Genomic DNA, 15,936 nt, shown 5'->3' on the forward strand with positions numbered 1-15,936 from the left:
TTCATTCTCTTCTTTCTTTAATTCTAAGAGTCCTGTGTTTAGCCCTGTAACTTTTTAAACTGCCAATACCCTGCAAATTATTAATGTCATAAAACTCCAATCTAAATGAAGTGAAATTTAAATGCATCACTATGCTCACTTATTATTTCCCTTAAGATTACTTGTGGTCAGTATCATATAGTCACATTCCATGCCCTCAAGGTCTCTGTTGCCACAGAGCTATTTAAGCCTCATTCTAAATGGAATCAAACTCATCTGCTTTTTGAAGTTTTTCAGCTCACTTCTGTTCTAAACATCTTTTTCCTGTCTCTTTATAATAAAGTCATTTCTCATTGCTTCCATAATGCCTACGTTTTTTCCCTTCTAATAGGGGGCTTCTCTTATTAACTTGAAAATAAAGTAACTGCAAATACCAGTAGAGTCCTATGTAAAATAAGAAAAGGCCTGGCTTAAGTAGCTATTCTATAAATGCATGGATCTATTCTGAGACCTATCCTGCTTAATTCTTAGTAATGTTCTAAATAATCAAGGTTATTCTAATACAAATGAAATAAGATCAATAACATAGACATCCAAATATATGGCTACCACATTTTCCACTATATACTATTTGTGATAAAACTAGATGAGACAATGCAATATTACTCAGCCCTAAAAGGACACAAATTCTGGCATATAGCTACATGGATGAACCTGGAAGACATATTATGCTAAGAGAAATAAGCCAGTCACACAAGGAAAACACACTGATTCCACTTAATATGAAGTATGTAGAGTAGCTAAACTCTTAGCAGAATGGTGGTTACCAGTGACTGGGGGATGGGGGAAATAGGAGTCACTATTTAGGGGGTACCGACTTATAGAAACGGATGGTGGTGATGGTTGCATAATGTGAATGTACTTAATGCCACTGAACTGTACAATTAAAAATGGTTAAACTAATAAATTCTGTGTTATGTATATTTTATTACAATTAACAATACTGGACTGAGTACATGATTCTGTTCCTCTATTTAACACTTAGTGAATATAAGTGCTTTAATATAACAAAATCACTATGGTTCTTAATGGATTAAAAACTTTTAAATCTAACACCTATAAACTGTTTAGCTGCTTTTTCTCAGAACAAAATATTCAGTTAATTACAATTTACTTGCTTAACTGTTTTCTACTGCATATATTACCTTAAACTTAGGAAAAAAAATCCCTCTCATTTATTCTTTCAGTCTTTGATAAACTGGCTTCCAATTACTTATTTAAACTTATTTTCAATGTCACAAGTATCACTGATCTTCTCAGATTACAACTCAATCCAAAAGATTCCTGTCACAAGTACCACCACATCTCTATTTGTTTTAACTCTCCACTGCATGCTCATGTATCTTTAAACAAAAATATAACAGTATCTCTGAAAGAACCCAAATTCATTCTTCACTTAAGAGGAAAACTTTGACTTTTATAAATACCCCAAATATGTTTCACTCAAAAAATTCCCTTTAAAAAACTTCCTCAAGGGGAGCCCAGGCAGCTCAACTTGGTTAAGTGTCTGAATCCTCATTTGTCAGGATTCCAAGGTCCTGAGATTGAGCCCCATGCCCAGCTCTGCACTGGGTATGGAGCCTGCTTAAAATTTTCTCTCTCCTTCTGCCCTACCATCTAAAAAACACCCCTCCAAACCAAAAGCTTTCTCACAACAATCATTCTACCATTTCTTAAGCTGCCTATTCCCTTTCCAGTGTCTAAAAATCTACCCCCTCAACTAAGGAGCATCACTGAAATTAGGAGTTTACATGCCTTTTCTGCCGGAGGAGTTGGTCAGATCTAGTACATAATTTACCAAGTCCCTTTAAGGCACCCCTATTAAAACCACAAAATAACTATTTACTCAATTACTAAGAATCACACTTTTAATTACATAATTACTGATTTTACTGCTCCAGCAAAACTTAACAATTTTCACATGACATGTTTTAACTGTTTCATTTAAAATCATGTTTAAGCTATATAGGGGCGCCTGGGTCGCTCAGTGGGTTAAAGCCTCTGCCTTCGGTCATGGTCTCAGGGTCCTGGGATCGAGCCCCGCATTGGGCTCTCTGCTCAGTGGGGAGCCAGCTTCCCCCCCACCCCGCCACCGCCTCTCTGCCTACTTGTGATCTCTGTCAAATAAATAAATAAATAATCTAAAGAAAAAAAAAAAGAAAATCATGTTTAAGCTATATATATGTATGAAATAATTAATTTTATGGCTGACTCAAAGTACAGTGTTTTAACAACAGTTAAGTACTTGCCATATGGATGTGCATAAACTGTATTCACTTATTAAAGTATAACGGCTTAGGACCATTATTTTAAAAACAAAACAAAAAACAAAAAAAACTCTCACATGCATAAAGATATACAGAACAAGGCTCAAACTTACTTTTGTCACCATAACCACCACGAAGTTTTTTTCGTCAATTTTATATTCTTTTAGAGCAGTATCATCATTGAGGATTTTGCCTAGTACATTAAGAAAAAAAGAACACATTATTTGAAGCCCCATAACCTTTGTCTTACACACAACTGAAGATCAAACAATCACCAACGTCAATTCTATCAATAAGAAAAACATTAACTAATCAGCCAAGATAAATATAAATAGAAATGTACTTGGGTAAAAAGGCACTAACATCTGACTAAAAGATATCAAACACCAAAAACCATCTATGTTTCTGACAGACTCAATTTGTATACACAATTTATAAGATGACAATTTCTAAAACCAAAGAATGTCACTGTAAACAAGATAGCATATTACTTTTAATATTTAATTCATACCTGCATAAATTAATTTTTGACCTGCTACAGGAAAAGCATCTTTCCCCTTTTCAGATTCAATTTTCTCTTTCAGTGCTTTTACCTATAGGAAAAATAAAGATTTTTTTCTAAAAAGTCTAAACAACAAATGACAATTCAGAATTTGAATAAACAATGCAAGGTAAGGTTTTATGCATATTAATTATCAATAATTCCAAAAACTTAGAGATGTCTTTACAATATTGTTTCAAAAAAGACTCATTCTTAATGCATATCATTAGGCATAATAGGTATGAAGTTTGTTTTACCACAGTTGCTATAAAGATAAAAAAAAAAAACTTTACCAGTTGACTTAATAAATCCATTCAAAATATTCAACATCAGAAAGTTTTGATTCTCATTATAGTTTATGAGCTTATTTCCCAGAGTAAAAAAGTAAACAAAAACTTTCTCACCTAAAAGTTCTAAGAAATAAAATAGTCATATCTATAACAATAACAGAAGTCAAATATGAATGTTAAATGCAAATGATTCACTTTAACAGTGGGATACGTTTCATTACAATCATACCCAAGGGGGCTTCATAAAGACCAATTAGTAAAACATAATTTCTGGGGATGGGTGTGAACATCTGTGTTTTCTTTAAAGCTTTACAGGTGGTTCCAAAGTTCAGCCTTGGCTGAGGACCACTGTACCACTTAAATGATCTTAAAAAGTAGCTTAGTTTCTCTCATCATTCTCATCTACAAAGAGGGACTGAAATAGATAATCTTTACGGTCTCTTTAATTCCTAAAATTACTGACAACAGGCTCATTATCAAGTATTTTGAAAATGAGTCCAATCAATTTCTGAAACTGACCAGAAAGCAGGGTGGCAGAGGAATAAAAGAGGCAAGAAGACATAATGGAACTAGTTTCATTACTTTAAAGGTACAAGAATCAAGATGGAAAATTCTATTCCTTTTATTTCCCAGAATACTTCTAAAAATTGTCTAAGTTGATAGCTCTGAGCTTTAGGTGAAAGACTGCCAGATAGGGATACAAAGAGAGAGAACTAGTTTCATTAAAGACACAAGAATCAAAGGGGAAAATTCCATTTCCTTCAATTTCCCACAATACTTCTGAAAATTGTCTAAGTTGAATAGTTCTGAGCTTTAGATGAAAAACCGTCTGTCTGAGATATAAAGAGGGACCTTCTCTGTACAATTAAAAAGCAACAGTGTATCTTCCAAAAGGAAAAAAAGACAATAATGCTTATACAGCTTTAAGTACATTGACGTACACAATTTCACGTAATGCTCAAAACTCTGGGACAAATGGGAATTTCATCCACTCAATGTTACAGATGAGAAGAAGAGAGTTTAAATCTCCTCCCCATGTCACACAGCTACTACTTAGTAGCTGAAACCCAAAACACCTTTCTGACTTCAAGCTTTAAAGTAGAGTATTTTGCACACACCATAAAAATTACCCTTGCTGTACTGATCTTCCTGAAATGAGTCATCAGCATCACCAGAGCAGAAATCCATCACAATATAAGCCTAGTACTTTTATTGTTCTGAATTTCAAAGGTTAAATGAACACAAGTAACAACTTTAAAAAAAAAAAAAAAAAAAAAAAACACCTCAGAGAATCTGATTTTAACATCAGTAAACTCAGGCTATAAAATTCCATGGCCTTATTCAATTTCATATACTGTTCTTTATCAGATGATAAACACTGCTATGTGTGCTTCAGAATAAAAAAGTACAAAGACTTTACAACTTCAATAACTCTACAGTTGGTCCTTGCTTTAAATTAATGACGATAGTTCTGGTTTTACCTATACATTCAGCTAGCACTTCATGATAAGAGCAGGAAATAAAATATACTATCCAAATTTCTAAAACAAAGTATGTTTTTAAAAAAGATTTTATTTATTTATTTGACAGAGAGACACAGAGAGAGAGAGAGAACACAAACAGGGAGAGTGGGAAAGGGAGAAGCAGGCTTCCCAGTGAACAGGGAGCCTAACGTATGGCTAGATCCCAGGACACTGTGATCATGACCTGAGCCAAAGGCAGACGGTGAAGATTGAGTTACCCAGGGAAAGATCATTTCGTTAAAACCCCTGCACTGATATAGATGCTAAGGCCTAGAGAATTCTAGGTGTGTGGTCAGGGAGCCAAAAAGGTTTGTAAGACCTTATCAGGTGGTCTGTAGGGTCAAAAGACATCATTTGCCTTTTTCCATTCTAGTTTTCTCACAAGTATATACTTGAGTTTTCCAGAAGTTACAAAGCATGTAATACCAAAAAGACTGAATGCAGAAGCAGATGAAAAGCCATCTACCTTCTATTAAGCCAAACATTAAAGAGTTTTGGGAGTGCCTGGCTGGTTCATTTGGTAGAGTATATGACTCTTGATCTTAGGGCTGTGAGTTCAAGCCCCACACTGAGTGTGGAGCCTACTTTAAAAAGAAATAGAAATGACAGGAAATGAACTTTACTAATACACAGCACTAAGCAAATTAGTGTTTTCCCATATTGTGGTGAGTTTGAGACCCACACTGGGAGTGAAGCCTACTTTAAAAAAAAAAAAAAAAAAAAGTTTTGTAAAACAATGTCTTCTCATTACTTTTTTTTTGTTATTGTTTTGGAAATGAACTTTTCACATAAAAATATAACATTTATTGCATTATCTTTAAATGAAAATTTAAAATATTTCTCAGTTTAATTTCTAATATGGTAAACACAAGCACAACGACAAAAGTTATTTTGGAGTCCTCAAGAAATTCTGAGTGTAAAGGGTCTTGGAAAAAAAAAAACTTTGAGAACTGCTATCTTACATGCAAAATGACTTGCTAGAAAAGACAGCCTTGAACAATTCCTGGTGTTAAGTGTGAGGAGATACACTCTCAGAAAGAGTATCAAACAATGAAGTATTTAAGGGCAACACACCAAAGGTCAACATTTTTCAGGGGTTGGCCACTCACTCCAGCATTACCACTTCTGGTTAAGTATCACAGAAAACAACTGAACTAGACTTTAGAACCAGGTGCACTGACCTGTCCAAAATTTTGGCATTGTTCCTAACCTTAACACAATGATCTTTACATACTTAAAAAATGAAACCAAACAGAACATGATCTTTACCTTCAATCTACTTAAGTCATTACCTACAGGACACAAGCTGAATTTTGTCATTCCAAAACTGTCCCCATCTTTGAAATTATAAGCACCAAATCACCTTTTCCTATCAGCTCTCAATAACCGTTCAACTACACCTGGTCTTGCATCTCATTAAGACTCTGGTCTCCAGAGCCCCTATTTTCATCGTGATCTTTACTGCCAGCACTATTCAGCACATACAAGCAATGCCACTGTTTCTATTGCTTTTCTTCCTATTGTCAGACCTTCTTGTCTTTCTGCTGCTTCTGCCAGGCAAAGCTCCTTATCTGGACCAACACAACTGATTTCATTTCTATCAGTACTTAATGTAAAATTTAGTTCAACCACTCTGTGCTATCTCCTACCTTACTTAGCTAATAAATTTTACTTTTAACTATCCAACCCCTACCTTTCCATTTATATCCAGTCTTCTAAATGCTATAGAAAATGAAAGATAACTAAATCCTCTGTTCTTCTGGTTCTCCTCCATTCTCCCAAGAGGTATTTCAAACCTGCAGTCTTCTCTAAATTTGATTCCCAACACTACCCTCCTCCCCACAGATGACCATCTTCTACTTCATTCAAAACATAGCAGATGTCAGAGGAAATCACCTTCCACTTTCTGCCACCAAAGGGATATACTTTTTTCTTTTTATTTTTTTTTGCATCCAGATCCACCTAATTTCCTTCTCACTTATCAAGTGAAAGAGGCATCCCTCTCTTTCAAACCTAATTCTTTCCGCCTCTCCCCTGTTCTCCTTCCAGTGTTCTGCAGTACCTTGCTAGATTTATTGTTTCCTATCCTCCCCCAGCTGTATTTTCAACCTCTCCCTCAAAGCCAGTTCATTTCCATTCAAACAGACCCAATTTTCTATCCTCTTAAAAACAAAACAAAAACTTCCCAACTCCTCATATCTCTTGGTAGCTACACTCTCCTCCCCTTAGTCTCAGGCATTTTTCAAAAAATTAACTACACACACTGTAGTACTTACTCTTAACACCACACCTATTATTCAACCATATAGTGCTGACAGAAAAATGGACTTTATTCTCCTTCTGCTGCATATCTTCTCCCTATCCCCACAATTCCATAAAACTCTTCTTTCCAGTATCACTAAATTCAGCAAAAATCATAACCAGTCATTTCTTAGTCCTTCCCTACCTTACTTGTCACATTAAACAATACTGACCTGTCCCTCCTGTTCACACTGCCCTCCTGCTGCACCCATAAAGCTATACCTTCTGGATTTCCTCCTTTCTGTTCACTGCTTTGTGAAATCATCTCCCTTGGCTAGCCCTTTAAGTGCAGCTTAGTGTTATACCCAAGGCTGCCTTTTTGTTCTATATAAAGTTCCCACATAATCCATCTCCTTTAGTTTTAATAGCCATCCAGGTGTCACTTAGCCCTCTCCTTAACTTTAGCCATGCATACCTAAGTCTCTACTCAACACCTGTACTGGAATCCCGCAGGCATTTCAACCATAATACATTTGCTGAAAGATAGTCTATATACTAATTAGGCTAAATCCTAACCTGATCAAATTGAACACACTTTAAAACAGCTTATAAAGAAAGGTCTTCTTTCTGGATGTGGCAAAAAAAGAAGAGGTAGCACCTCTGCACATGGCTTTTCTTGGGAAAGTTATGACCAGCAACGGATGCAGCTATGACTCCTTTAACTGTGCTGAGCCCCATGCCAGTGCTACTTCATTAAGTAGTAAACAGGATGGATCAAGAATTGATCACCACAGTCCCAGTAAATAACCAAGGCTATCCTTTCACTTTGCTGTTTATTCCCCCCTAAGAATGAGTTTATCATCAACCCAACCATCAATAGAGCACTGTTAACAATCAAGAATCAAACATTTTTCCTACATTTTTCCTAGTCGCATACTCCTCTTATGAAAGAAGTGCATTTTAAAGAAAAACATACTCTTGGGAACCTGGGTGGCTCAGTTGGTTAAGCAACTGCCTTCGGCTCAGGTCATGGTCTTGGAATCCCAGGGCCACATCAGGCTCCCTGCTTGGTGCGGAATCTGCTCCTGCTCCTCCCTCTGATCCTCCCCCGCTCATGCTCTCTTTCTCTGTCTGTCTCATTCTCTCTCAAATAAAAATAAAATCTTTAAAAAAAAAAAAGAAAGAAAGAAAAACATACTCTTTATCTAACATTAAACACGGTTGACCTGGCTCCCCCCGACAGAAGGGAGACAACCGCAGTAATAGTAACAGTGTATTAGAAGCCGCCAACACAACAGCTCAGCAGTTAACCTTTTTCATCCCATTCCCATGAGATGCTTGTCTCTTCACATTCCTCACACCACATCATTCATCCAGTGGTTCCAAATTACATCTAATTATTTCCCAGTGTGAATATTACATTGCATTCCCTGGCACTACCCTAGTTCAGGCCCATAACCATTAATAGTCTTTTCCATTCGACAAACTTAAGATATCAAAATAATGTCTTACAAATTCTATCCCCACCATAGTAACATGATGTTTTGCACCTCAGCCTTCTTACACAGCACTTCCACACGAGACTTCTAGGACTACAGCTTGTTGATTTGGTTCACAACTGAATATTCATATGATAAGCCAGCTTCCTAACTGTTACAGTGTATTTTCCTTATTTCTGCTATAATTGTGTTGTTACTTACTACTGTTGTAAGTAGTAAAAAAAAAAAAAAATTATGCAAGCTTTAATGGGTAGCCCTGAAATACAGAGGCTGAATGAGTAACAGCTCATGGGTGCTATGTACTTACCACATGTCTGGCAGTATATGAAGAGCTTCACAAAATTTAACTCATTTAATCTGTGCTACATCTCTTATTTGAATCCTGGCTAGTTACTCATGTGGAAGTTGATATTTGTGAGCACTGATGCAGGCAATTCTGAAGCAAACTGACGCCTTTGATACAGTAATTCTACATCTAGAAATCAATGCTAAAGACATGTTCACACAAATACTTCAAAGATACATGAACAAAATATGTGTACCACACTACTGTTTGTAATACTGAAAGCCCTAAACATTCAATGGTAAAATAGATTATTGTACACACATTCATTTCAATACAATGCAATACAAGAACCATCACCACACATGCAAGATATTCACTGAATGCGTGTACATAAGAATGAATGACACATTTATAATTATCTTTCAGGGGCAAAAGCTGGTTGATTTTTAAAAAAACATAGTGTAGTTATGTTTATGTGTTACATGTACATAAAAAAATGTCTAGCAGCATATGGAGTCCATAGTGGTTATTTGGACCAGGAACATAAAAGCCTTCCACTCTTCTAAACACTTACTAACTATAATAAGCCTGGATTATTTTAGTAATTTAAGAGAAAATTTAAAAAGTTTAAAAGCAAAGAAAAAAAAAATCACTGCATCCTCCCTCCAACCATTGCTTACTAACACTTATACTTACTTATACAAGAGTGCATTACAATTCTGAGAGGAATCTTCATTAGAAAAGAAAAGTCTGAGGTGCCTGGCTGGCTCAGTTGGTAGAGCATGCAACCTCTGATCTCAGGGTCCTGAGTTTGAGCCCCATGCTGGGCACAGAGGTTATTTAAAAAAGAAAAGAGAAAGTCTAATACCTAGCTAAATTTTGAAAAACAAAAGAGCAACCAAAGTTTGGCAATTAACCATTAGCAAAAGGGGAGTCCTAAGCAAAAGGATTTCACAGATTTACACTGTGGGCAATGCCTTTTTTTTTTTTTTTTTTAAAGATTTTATGTATGTATTTGTCAGAGAGAGCGCTCGAGCACAGGAAGAGTGGCAGGCAGAGGCAGAGGGAGAAGCAGGCTCCCTGCCAAGCGAGGAGTCCCATGTGGGACTTGATCCCAAAACGCTGGGATCATGACCCAGCCGAGCCACCCAGGCGTCCCCCCCACTTCTTTTTTTTTTTTTTTAAATTCTTTGGGTGGTATCCTTCCATATGAGAAAGTTGCAGGCACCAAGGAGTATTTCCTGGATTCCTCCTACTCCTCATGATGAGCCTACTCCTCAACTAGGCTCCTGCTAATTCTAAAAATAGAACTGACTATAAAGAATCAGCTGATTTTAGTGAAACAGGAAAAACCTTCCCACTAGAAACAAGGAATAAAAGAATGTAGCAGAAGAGATTTTTTTTATTACTGAGAGTACAGTATTAATAATGTGAATAGACAAGTAAATAAAAGCCATCAATTCTCAAATTATGATTATGATCTAAAAGGCTATGATTTTAAAATATAATTTGGGGGATGTGTGGGTGGCTCCGCTGAGGTCATGATTCCTGCCTCAGTGTCTCTGAAGCAGGGAGCTTGCTTCTCCAGCACCCTCTGTGCCAACCCCCACCATTGATGTTTCTCTCTGTTCTAATAAATAAATAATCTTTGAAAAAATGTAATTTGAAATCCAGAATCTATCTATCCTACAGAAACTATGATATTTAGACTCCTAAGCTGAACTATTCATGCCAATTTAATATATATTAAAATATATTCTTAACAGTATGATTTCAACAAGATTAAAACAGACACAGATTTTGAAAACTAAGTAGAAAAGTAGGTATCTCAAGATACCTATAACTTTTAAAGTTTCTATATAGGCAGAGAAAGGATCTTACACACTACAAAAAAGCCACCCACCTAGTTCAACCAACTAGGTTCAACCAACTCCCAAGAGGGAGTGACACATTAATTTTTATCTACTTGTTGAAGTATTTAGGATCTGCTCATATATATTAGTCATTTGTAGCCAGTCTACTTCCTCTGCTAGACAAGGTTTATATAATGTTTAAAGGGTTTATAAAGTTCACTGTTACAAAATTAGCTCTTGGAGACACTACATAAGGATTTACACAAACTTACAGGAACAGATGGTGTGATGTCCTTCAGCAGCATTCTGTGCTGTGACAGGTTCAAATTTAGCACATTTCTTTCCAAAAGTAACAAATTTTATACATTACCTATCAAATATCTCATAATTTCTAAAAAAAAAAAAAAAAGGTAGAACACCACTCTTAAAAACTGAAATTGCTGATTATATCAAGTTGACACAATGAGAGAATACCACATCCATATAATCCTTTTTAAGAAAAGATAGTGAAAGCATTGATCAAAATAACAGAATCGACGAAAGAGCGGGATTTGTTTTTAAAAAATTGGCATACATTTATTTTTATTCACTAAAAAGTTTCAGATCCATGATCTCATTTGATTTTCGTATCAATTCTAAAAGGCAGGCAAGTTATTATTACTTCTATTTTACTACCGAGAAAAGAGATTTAAGAACTCAAGGACATAGGACAAATCCAAAATGGGCAAAAAAACTCAGCCCTCAGCAGTAGTACAATGTATCTGAAAGAGAGCAAGATGTAAAAACAAGTAAAGAGTCAACAGCTACCCTTAAGTTGCTATGAAGAGCAGCAGGGAATGGGATATGGAGCAGCCAAAAGGGATATGGAGACAAGTGAGAGTTTTTTAAGATGGAGAAAATGTCTGAATATTCTAGAATGGAAAAATGAACGAGGCAAAAGAGAAAAGAAGAGATGGATTGAGGTCCTTCACAGATGACCACATACAAGGTACAGTGGCAAAGGAGAGGGACCAGCCTTAGTACCACCCAAATAGATACCAAACCCCAACTAAAGGAGAATAGAGGAAGTAGGTAGTTGTGGTAGGACTCTGCAAAAGTTCTGTCCCAACTGCTTCTATATTCTCAATAAAATCTAAAATCTCAATAAAATCTAAAAGCTAGGGTTATCGGCTGAAAATAAGGACAGTGGAAGAGTGAATGGACTGACTAGTGTACTAGTGAAGTACACCTAACAGGCAATACAAAGTGCCCAATTAATGTTCAGTTTTTTGTGGTTTTTTTTTTGTTTTTTTTAATTAAAGATTTTATTTATTTATTTGACAGACAGAGATCACAAGTAGGCAGAGAGGCAGGCAGGGAGAGAGAGGAGGAAGCAGGCTCTCCAAGGAGCAGAGAGCCTGATGTGGGGCTCCATCCCAGGACCCTGGGATCATGACCTGAGCCGAAGGCAGAGGCTTTAACCCACTGAGCCACCCAGGTGCCCCTAATGTTCAGGAGTTTTAAGTGAGACAAATCAATGTGGGTGTGTGTTTGTCTTCTAGCTACATAGTGCGTGCACAAACAAAACTGAATTTAGTCACATTTGGGGTTTTCCAAGCTAAAACAATGAAGTGAGAGTGGGACCACGTTGTCAAGCGTGGTCACGGTTTTATGTGTATGCTCTGAAACTCATAAAACCTTCCAAACAACCATATGAGGTTGGTAGTTCCAGTGGCAATATCCTCATTTTAGGATGAGCAGACAGGCACATTATTGGGTAACTTGCGCAAGGTGACAGAACAAGTGCTATAGCCAGAACTGAAAACTCAGAAAGCCTACTATGCTGACCCTTGCAAGAGAGTAATTATATAATTATCATCACTGACCCTGTTTTAGCTGTGTAAGAGTGGAAGCAATAACATAAAGGGAGGGCCAGCAAAAAAAAAAAAAAAAAGAAAAAAAGGGGTGGATCAAATGAACTCTAGGTCTCAATACAATTGGAACCAGAAGGTAAAGCAGGATACTAATAACAGATTACTGGGAACGGGGGAATAGCTACAGTTACTGGTAATAAGATCTAGTTACCAGTCACGGAGTGAGTAACTGAGGTAGCACAGAAGGAAGAACACTGGATGAGAGATTAAGGAACGCAAGGCCTGGTGTCTGAGCAAGACCATCTTTCATAGATAATGAAACTACCAAAGCCACTAAATGGATGATGGCAGCAAGTTACTAGTCACATTGGCATTCATTTCTTCTTTTGAAAATATACACTACTACATTATTTTCCACAATTCTGGTGTGGATGTCTTTTTTAAACAATGTCTATCACATTCTGTGAAGCTCAGAATTGTGATCATTTTCACATGTTTTTAACATAGAGATAAAAACAGCTACATCAGGGGAAATGACAATGTCAAGATAACTAATACAAGTTCATAATTCTATCTGCATTTCCTCATCTCCCATTCATTCCTCAGTCCATTCAAACACAAATTTTGGCTCCAACATTCCATGGAGATTACTTGTCAGGGTAACCAATAATCTCCAAGTTGTCAAAACCAAAGGGTATGTCTCTTGAATTCTCAAGCAGCAGACACATTTGATCCTTTCCTTCTCCTTGAAACGTTTTCTTTTCTTGGATTCTTTCGACTTCAAAGATTGTTCCTTGACTGACCTCTTTTACTCAATCTCCACATGAAATCTCCAAATCCAGGCTTCAACCCGAGGCCCCATCCTATTACCTAGGTACATCCTCAGCATGGTTCTTCAATTCTAGTAGAATACAATTACATATAGTGGGTAATTTAGGGTTAAAATTACACAAGCAATGGACACTGAAAAAGACTGCTAAATGATCTCATCCCAACCCATGGACTGAAGTCAACCACAAATGCTGCCTATTGTCAGGGCTCTATCTCCAACCCAAACTTCTCTTTGGAATAGAGATTTGTAAGAAATCTACTTGCTATCTTTACTTCAAAGTTCAGTAGGCATTTTAGACTTAAATCTCGGGTTCCAACTGCAACCCCAAACCTGCTCCCTTCCCAGCTGCCTACATCTCAGGAAAGACCACAAGTATTCACGTAATTTATACAATCAAAATCCAGGCTTAATCTTCAATTTCTCAATTTTCCCCACTCCAACCCAACAAAAATTCTCTCAACCCTACCTTCCCAAACACATCTCAAATCCATCCATTTTTCTTCCCTGTCTGTGGCTGTCTGTGGCTGTGGCTCCTACTTCCCTCGTTAGGCCCTGAATGTTTACGACTACTACGCAAGCCTAACTTGTCTCCCTACTATCCCTCTTGCTCATCCTACTACCCCATTTCCCAACCAGCAAAGTAACCTTTAAAATCATAAAAAAAAAATTTCTCTTCTGCTTAAAATTCCCAAAGGCTTCCTATTTTACCTTGAAAATCCCCCAGCTTACTATAAAGTCCTTATAGGCTCTGGCCCCTTGCCTAACTCTGATCTATTACTTCTCTATTACTTCCACACTCTTAAAGGTCTTTCCCTACAGAAAACACTCATCCCCATCTGAGTACTTATTATTATTCAGATATCAGTTTAAATGTCACTGTATTCAAAGAGCCCTTCAATGACTAGTCAATTTAAAAGTAGCCACCCAGTCATACACTATCACATTACCTCACCCTATTTCAATTCTCTACATAGCTCTTAGCATTATCTGGTTATTAAAATTTGTTTTTTTAACGGGTTTATTCCACTGTAATATATGCACTATGACAGTAGGACTGACTGTTTAGTAAGTACTCAACAAACATTAAATAAATGAATCAACATGCAAATACTGAGGATCACTAAAAGAATGTATTAAATTAATTCAGAAGGTATTTATTAAATGCCACTATGTGCTAGGTATAGGAAGAAAAAAAGTCTGGAAGAAACCATACCTGATCTCCCAGGTACTTCCTGTGTTATGTTTTACCAATATGCCAAGAAACCTTAATTTCATGTATGTGATACAGTTTTTCAGATTTACTTTTTTATTTTAAAGAGAGAACATCTCGGGGCACCTGGGTGGCTCAGAGAGTTAAGCCTCTGCCTTCGGCTCAGGTCATGATCTTAGGGTCCTGGGATTGAGCTCCGCACTCTGCTCAGCGGGGAGCCTGTTCCCTCCACCCCCCCCCGCCTCTCTGACTACTTGTGATCTCTCTCTCTCTCTATGTCAAATAAATAAATAAAATCTTAAAAAAAAAAAAAAATAGAGAGAGCATCTCAAGCAGACACCCTGCTGAGCACAGTGCCCAACATGGGGCTCCATCCCGGATCCTGAGATCATGACCTGAGCCAAAACCAAGAGTCAGACCCTCAACTGACTGGGCCACCCAGGGGCTCCCTCCCCTGTGATATAGTATTTTTATACATTTGTTACTGTTAATATATTAACAATCTAGGAAACTTCTATAATAAAGTATTATCTCCAGCACAACTATATTAATATACAATAAACCACAATAGGAACAAACTGCTAATAAATGATGGCTAATAAATACCATATACAGAAAAGTACTAAACAATATTTTGCAGCATAAACACCAATACTATACAAATAAATCAAAAAGCAAGGGAATTCTTTACACAATACTGTGTGGTACATTAAACATGCTATCAATAATAATTAAAACTATATCTCTACAGTTCTTTTATCCAAAACTTCCAACATATACATACAACAGCTTTGATGTCATTTATGTACTATTATAACTGCATTTCAGCTTGTTCATTTAAAATCTAATCTCAAACTTACTTTTTTTTCCACTTAATGAAAGCACACAACAGTGACAAGGGTTAGCATATTGAAGAATTAAATCTTAATATCACACTTTTTCTTGTCACTATTACTAGTGATACAATAAAATCTGCAATGTATTACAATCATGTCAGTTTTTGTTAATATACCTGTTCTTTTTTTTTTTTTTTTAAAGATTTTATTTATTTATTTGACAGACATAGATCACAAGTAGGCAGAGAGGCAGGCAGAGAAAGAGGAGGAAGCAGGCTCCCCGCTGAGCAGAGAGCCCGATGCGGGGCTCGATCCCAGGACCCTGGGATCATGACCTGAGCCGAAGGCAGAGGCTTTAACCCACTGAGCCACCCAGGCGCCCCAATATACCTGTTCTTAACTAATGGTTGAAGTAACCACAAAACAAAACAAAACGACTTTTGATTTGAGCTTTAAGAAAAACTATGAACTCCATTTTCCTCTGTATGTCCATCCATCACATCATCAACTTTCAAATTTTTAAAAATTTTATACATGTAGCAGTCTATTAGATATCAGAATGCTTTATATAGATTAAATCTGTTTCTTTTACAGTAAATATCTTTAAAATAAAACTTCACACAATTAAGAATATTCTCTTTTAGCAATGGTCTTCCCATCCAAACT

The 15,936-nt window shown here is 36.6% G+C and overlaps 1 protein-coding gene across 2 annotated transcripts in view; it reads right to left on the bottom strand.

Annotated features, from left to right (window-relative positions):
* RAD23B (RAD23 homolog B, nucleotide excision repair protein) overlaps window positions 1-15,936 on the bottom strand; it is a 43,566-nt gene that overhangs the window by 24,021 nt on the left and 3,609 nt on the right. For both annotated transcript variants that reach the window (XM_059141602.1, XM_059141603.1), the window contains exons 2-3: window positions 2,818-2,899; window positions 2,420-2,499 (exon numbers count right to left, since the gene is read on the bottom strand). In XM_059141602.1, the coding sequence (XP_058997585.1) occupies window positions 2,420-2,499; window positions 2,818-2,899 (162 nt within the window). The remainder of the gene's footprint in view (window positions 1-2,419; window positions 2,500-2,817; window positions 2,900-15,936) is intronic.

This window comes from Mustela lutreola, chromosome 12 (genome assembly GCF_030435805.1).
Source record: "Mustela lutreola isolate mMusLut2 chromosome 12, mMusLut2.pri, whole genome shotgun sequence".
NCBI lineage: Eukaryota > Metazoa > Chordata > Mammalia > Carnivora > Mustelidae > Mustela > Mustela lutreola.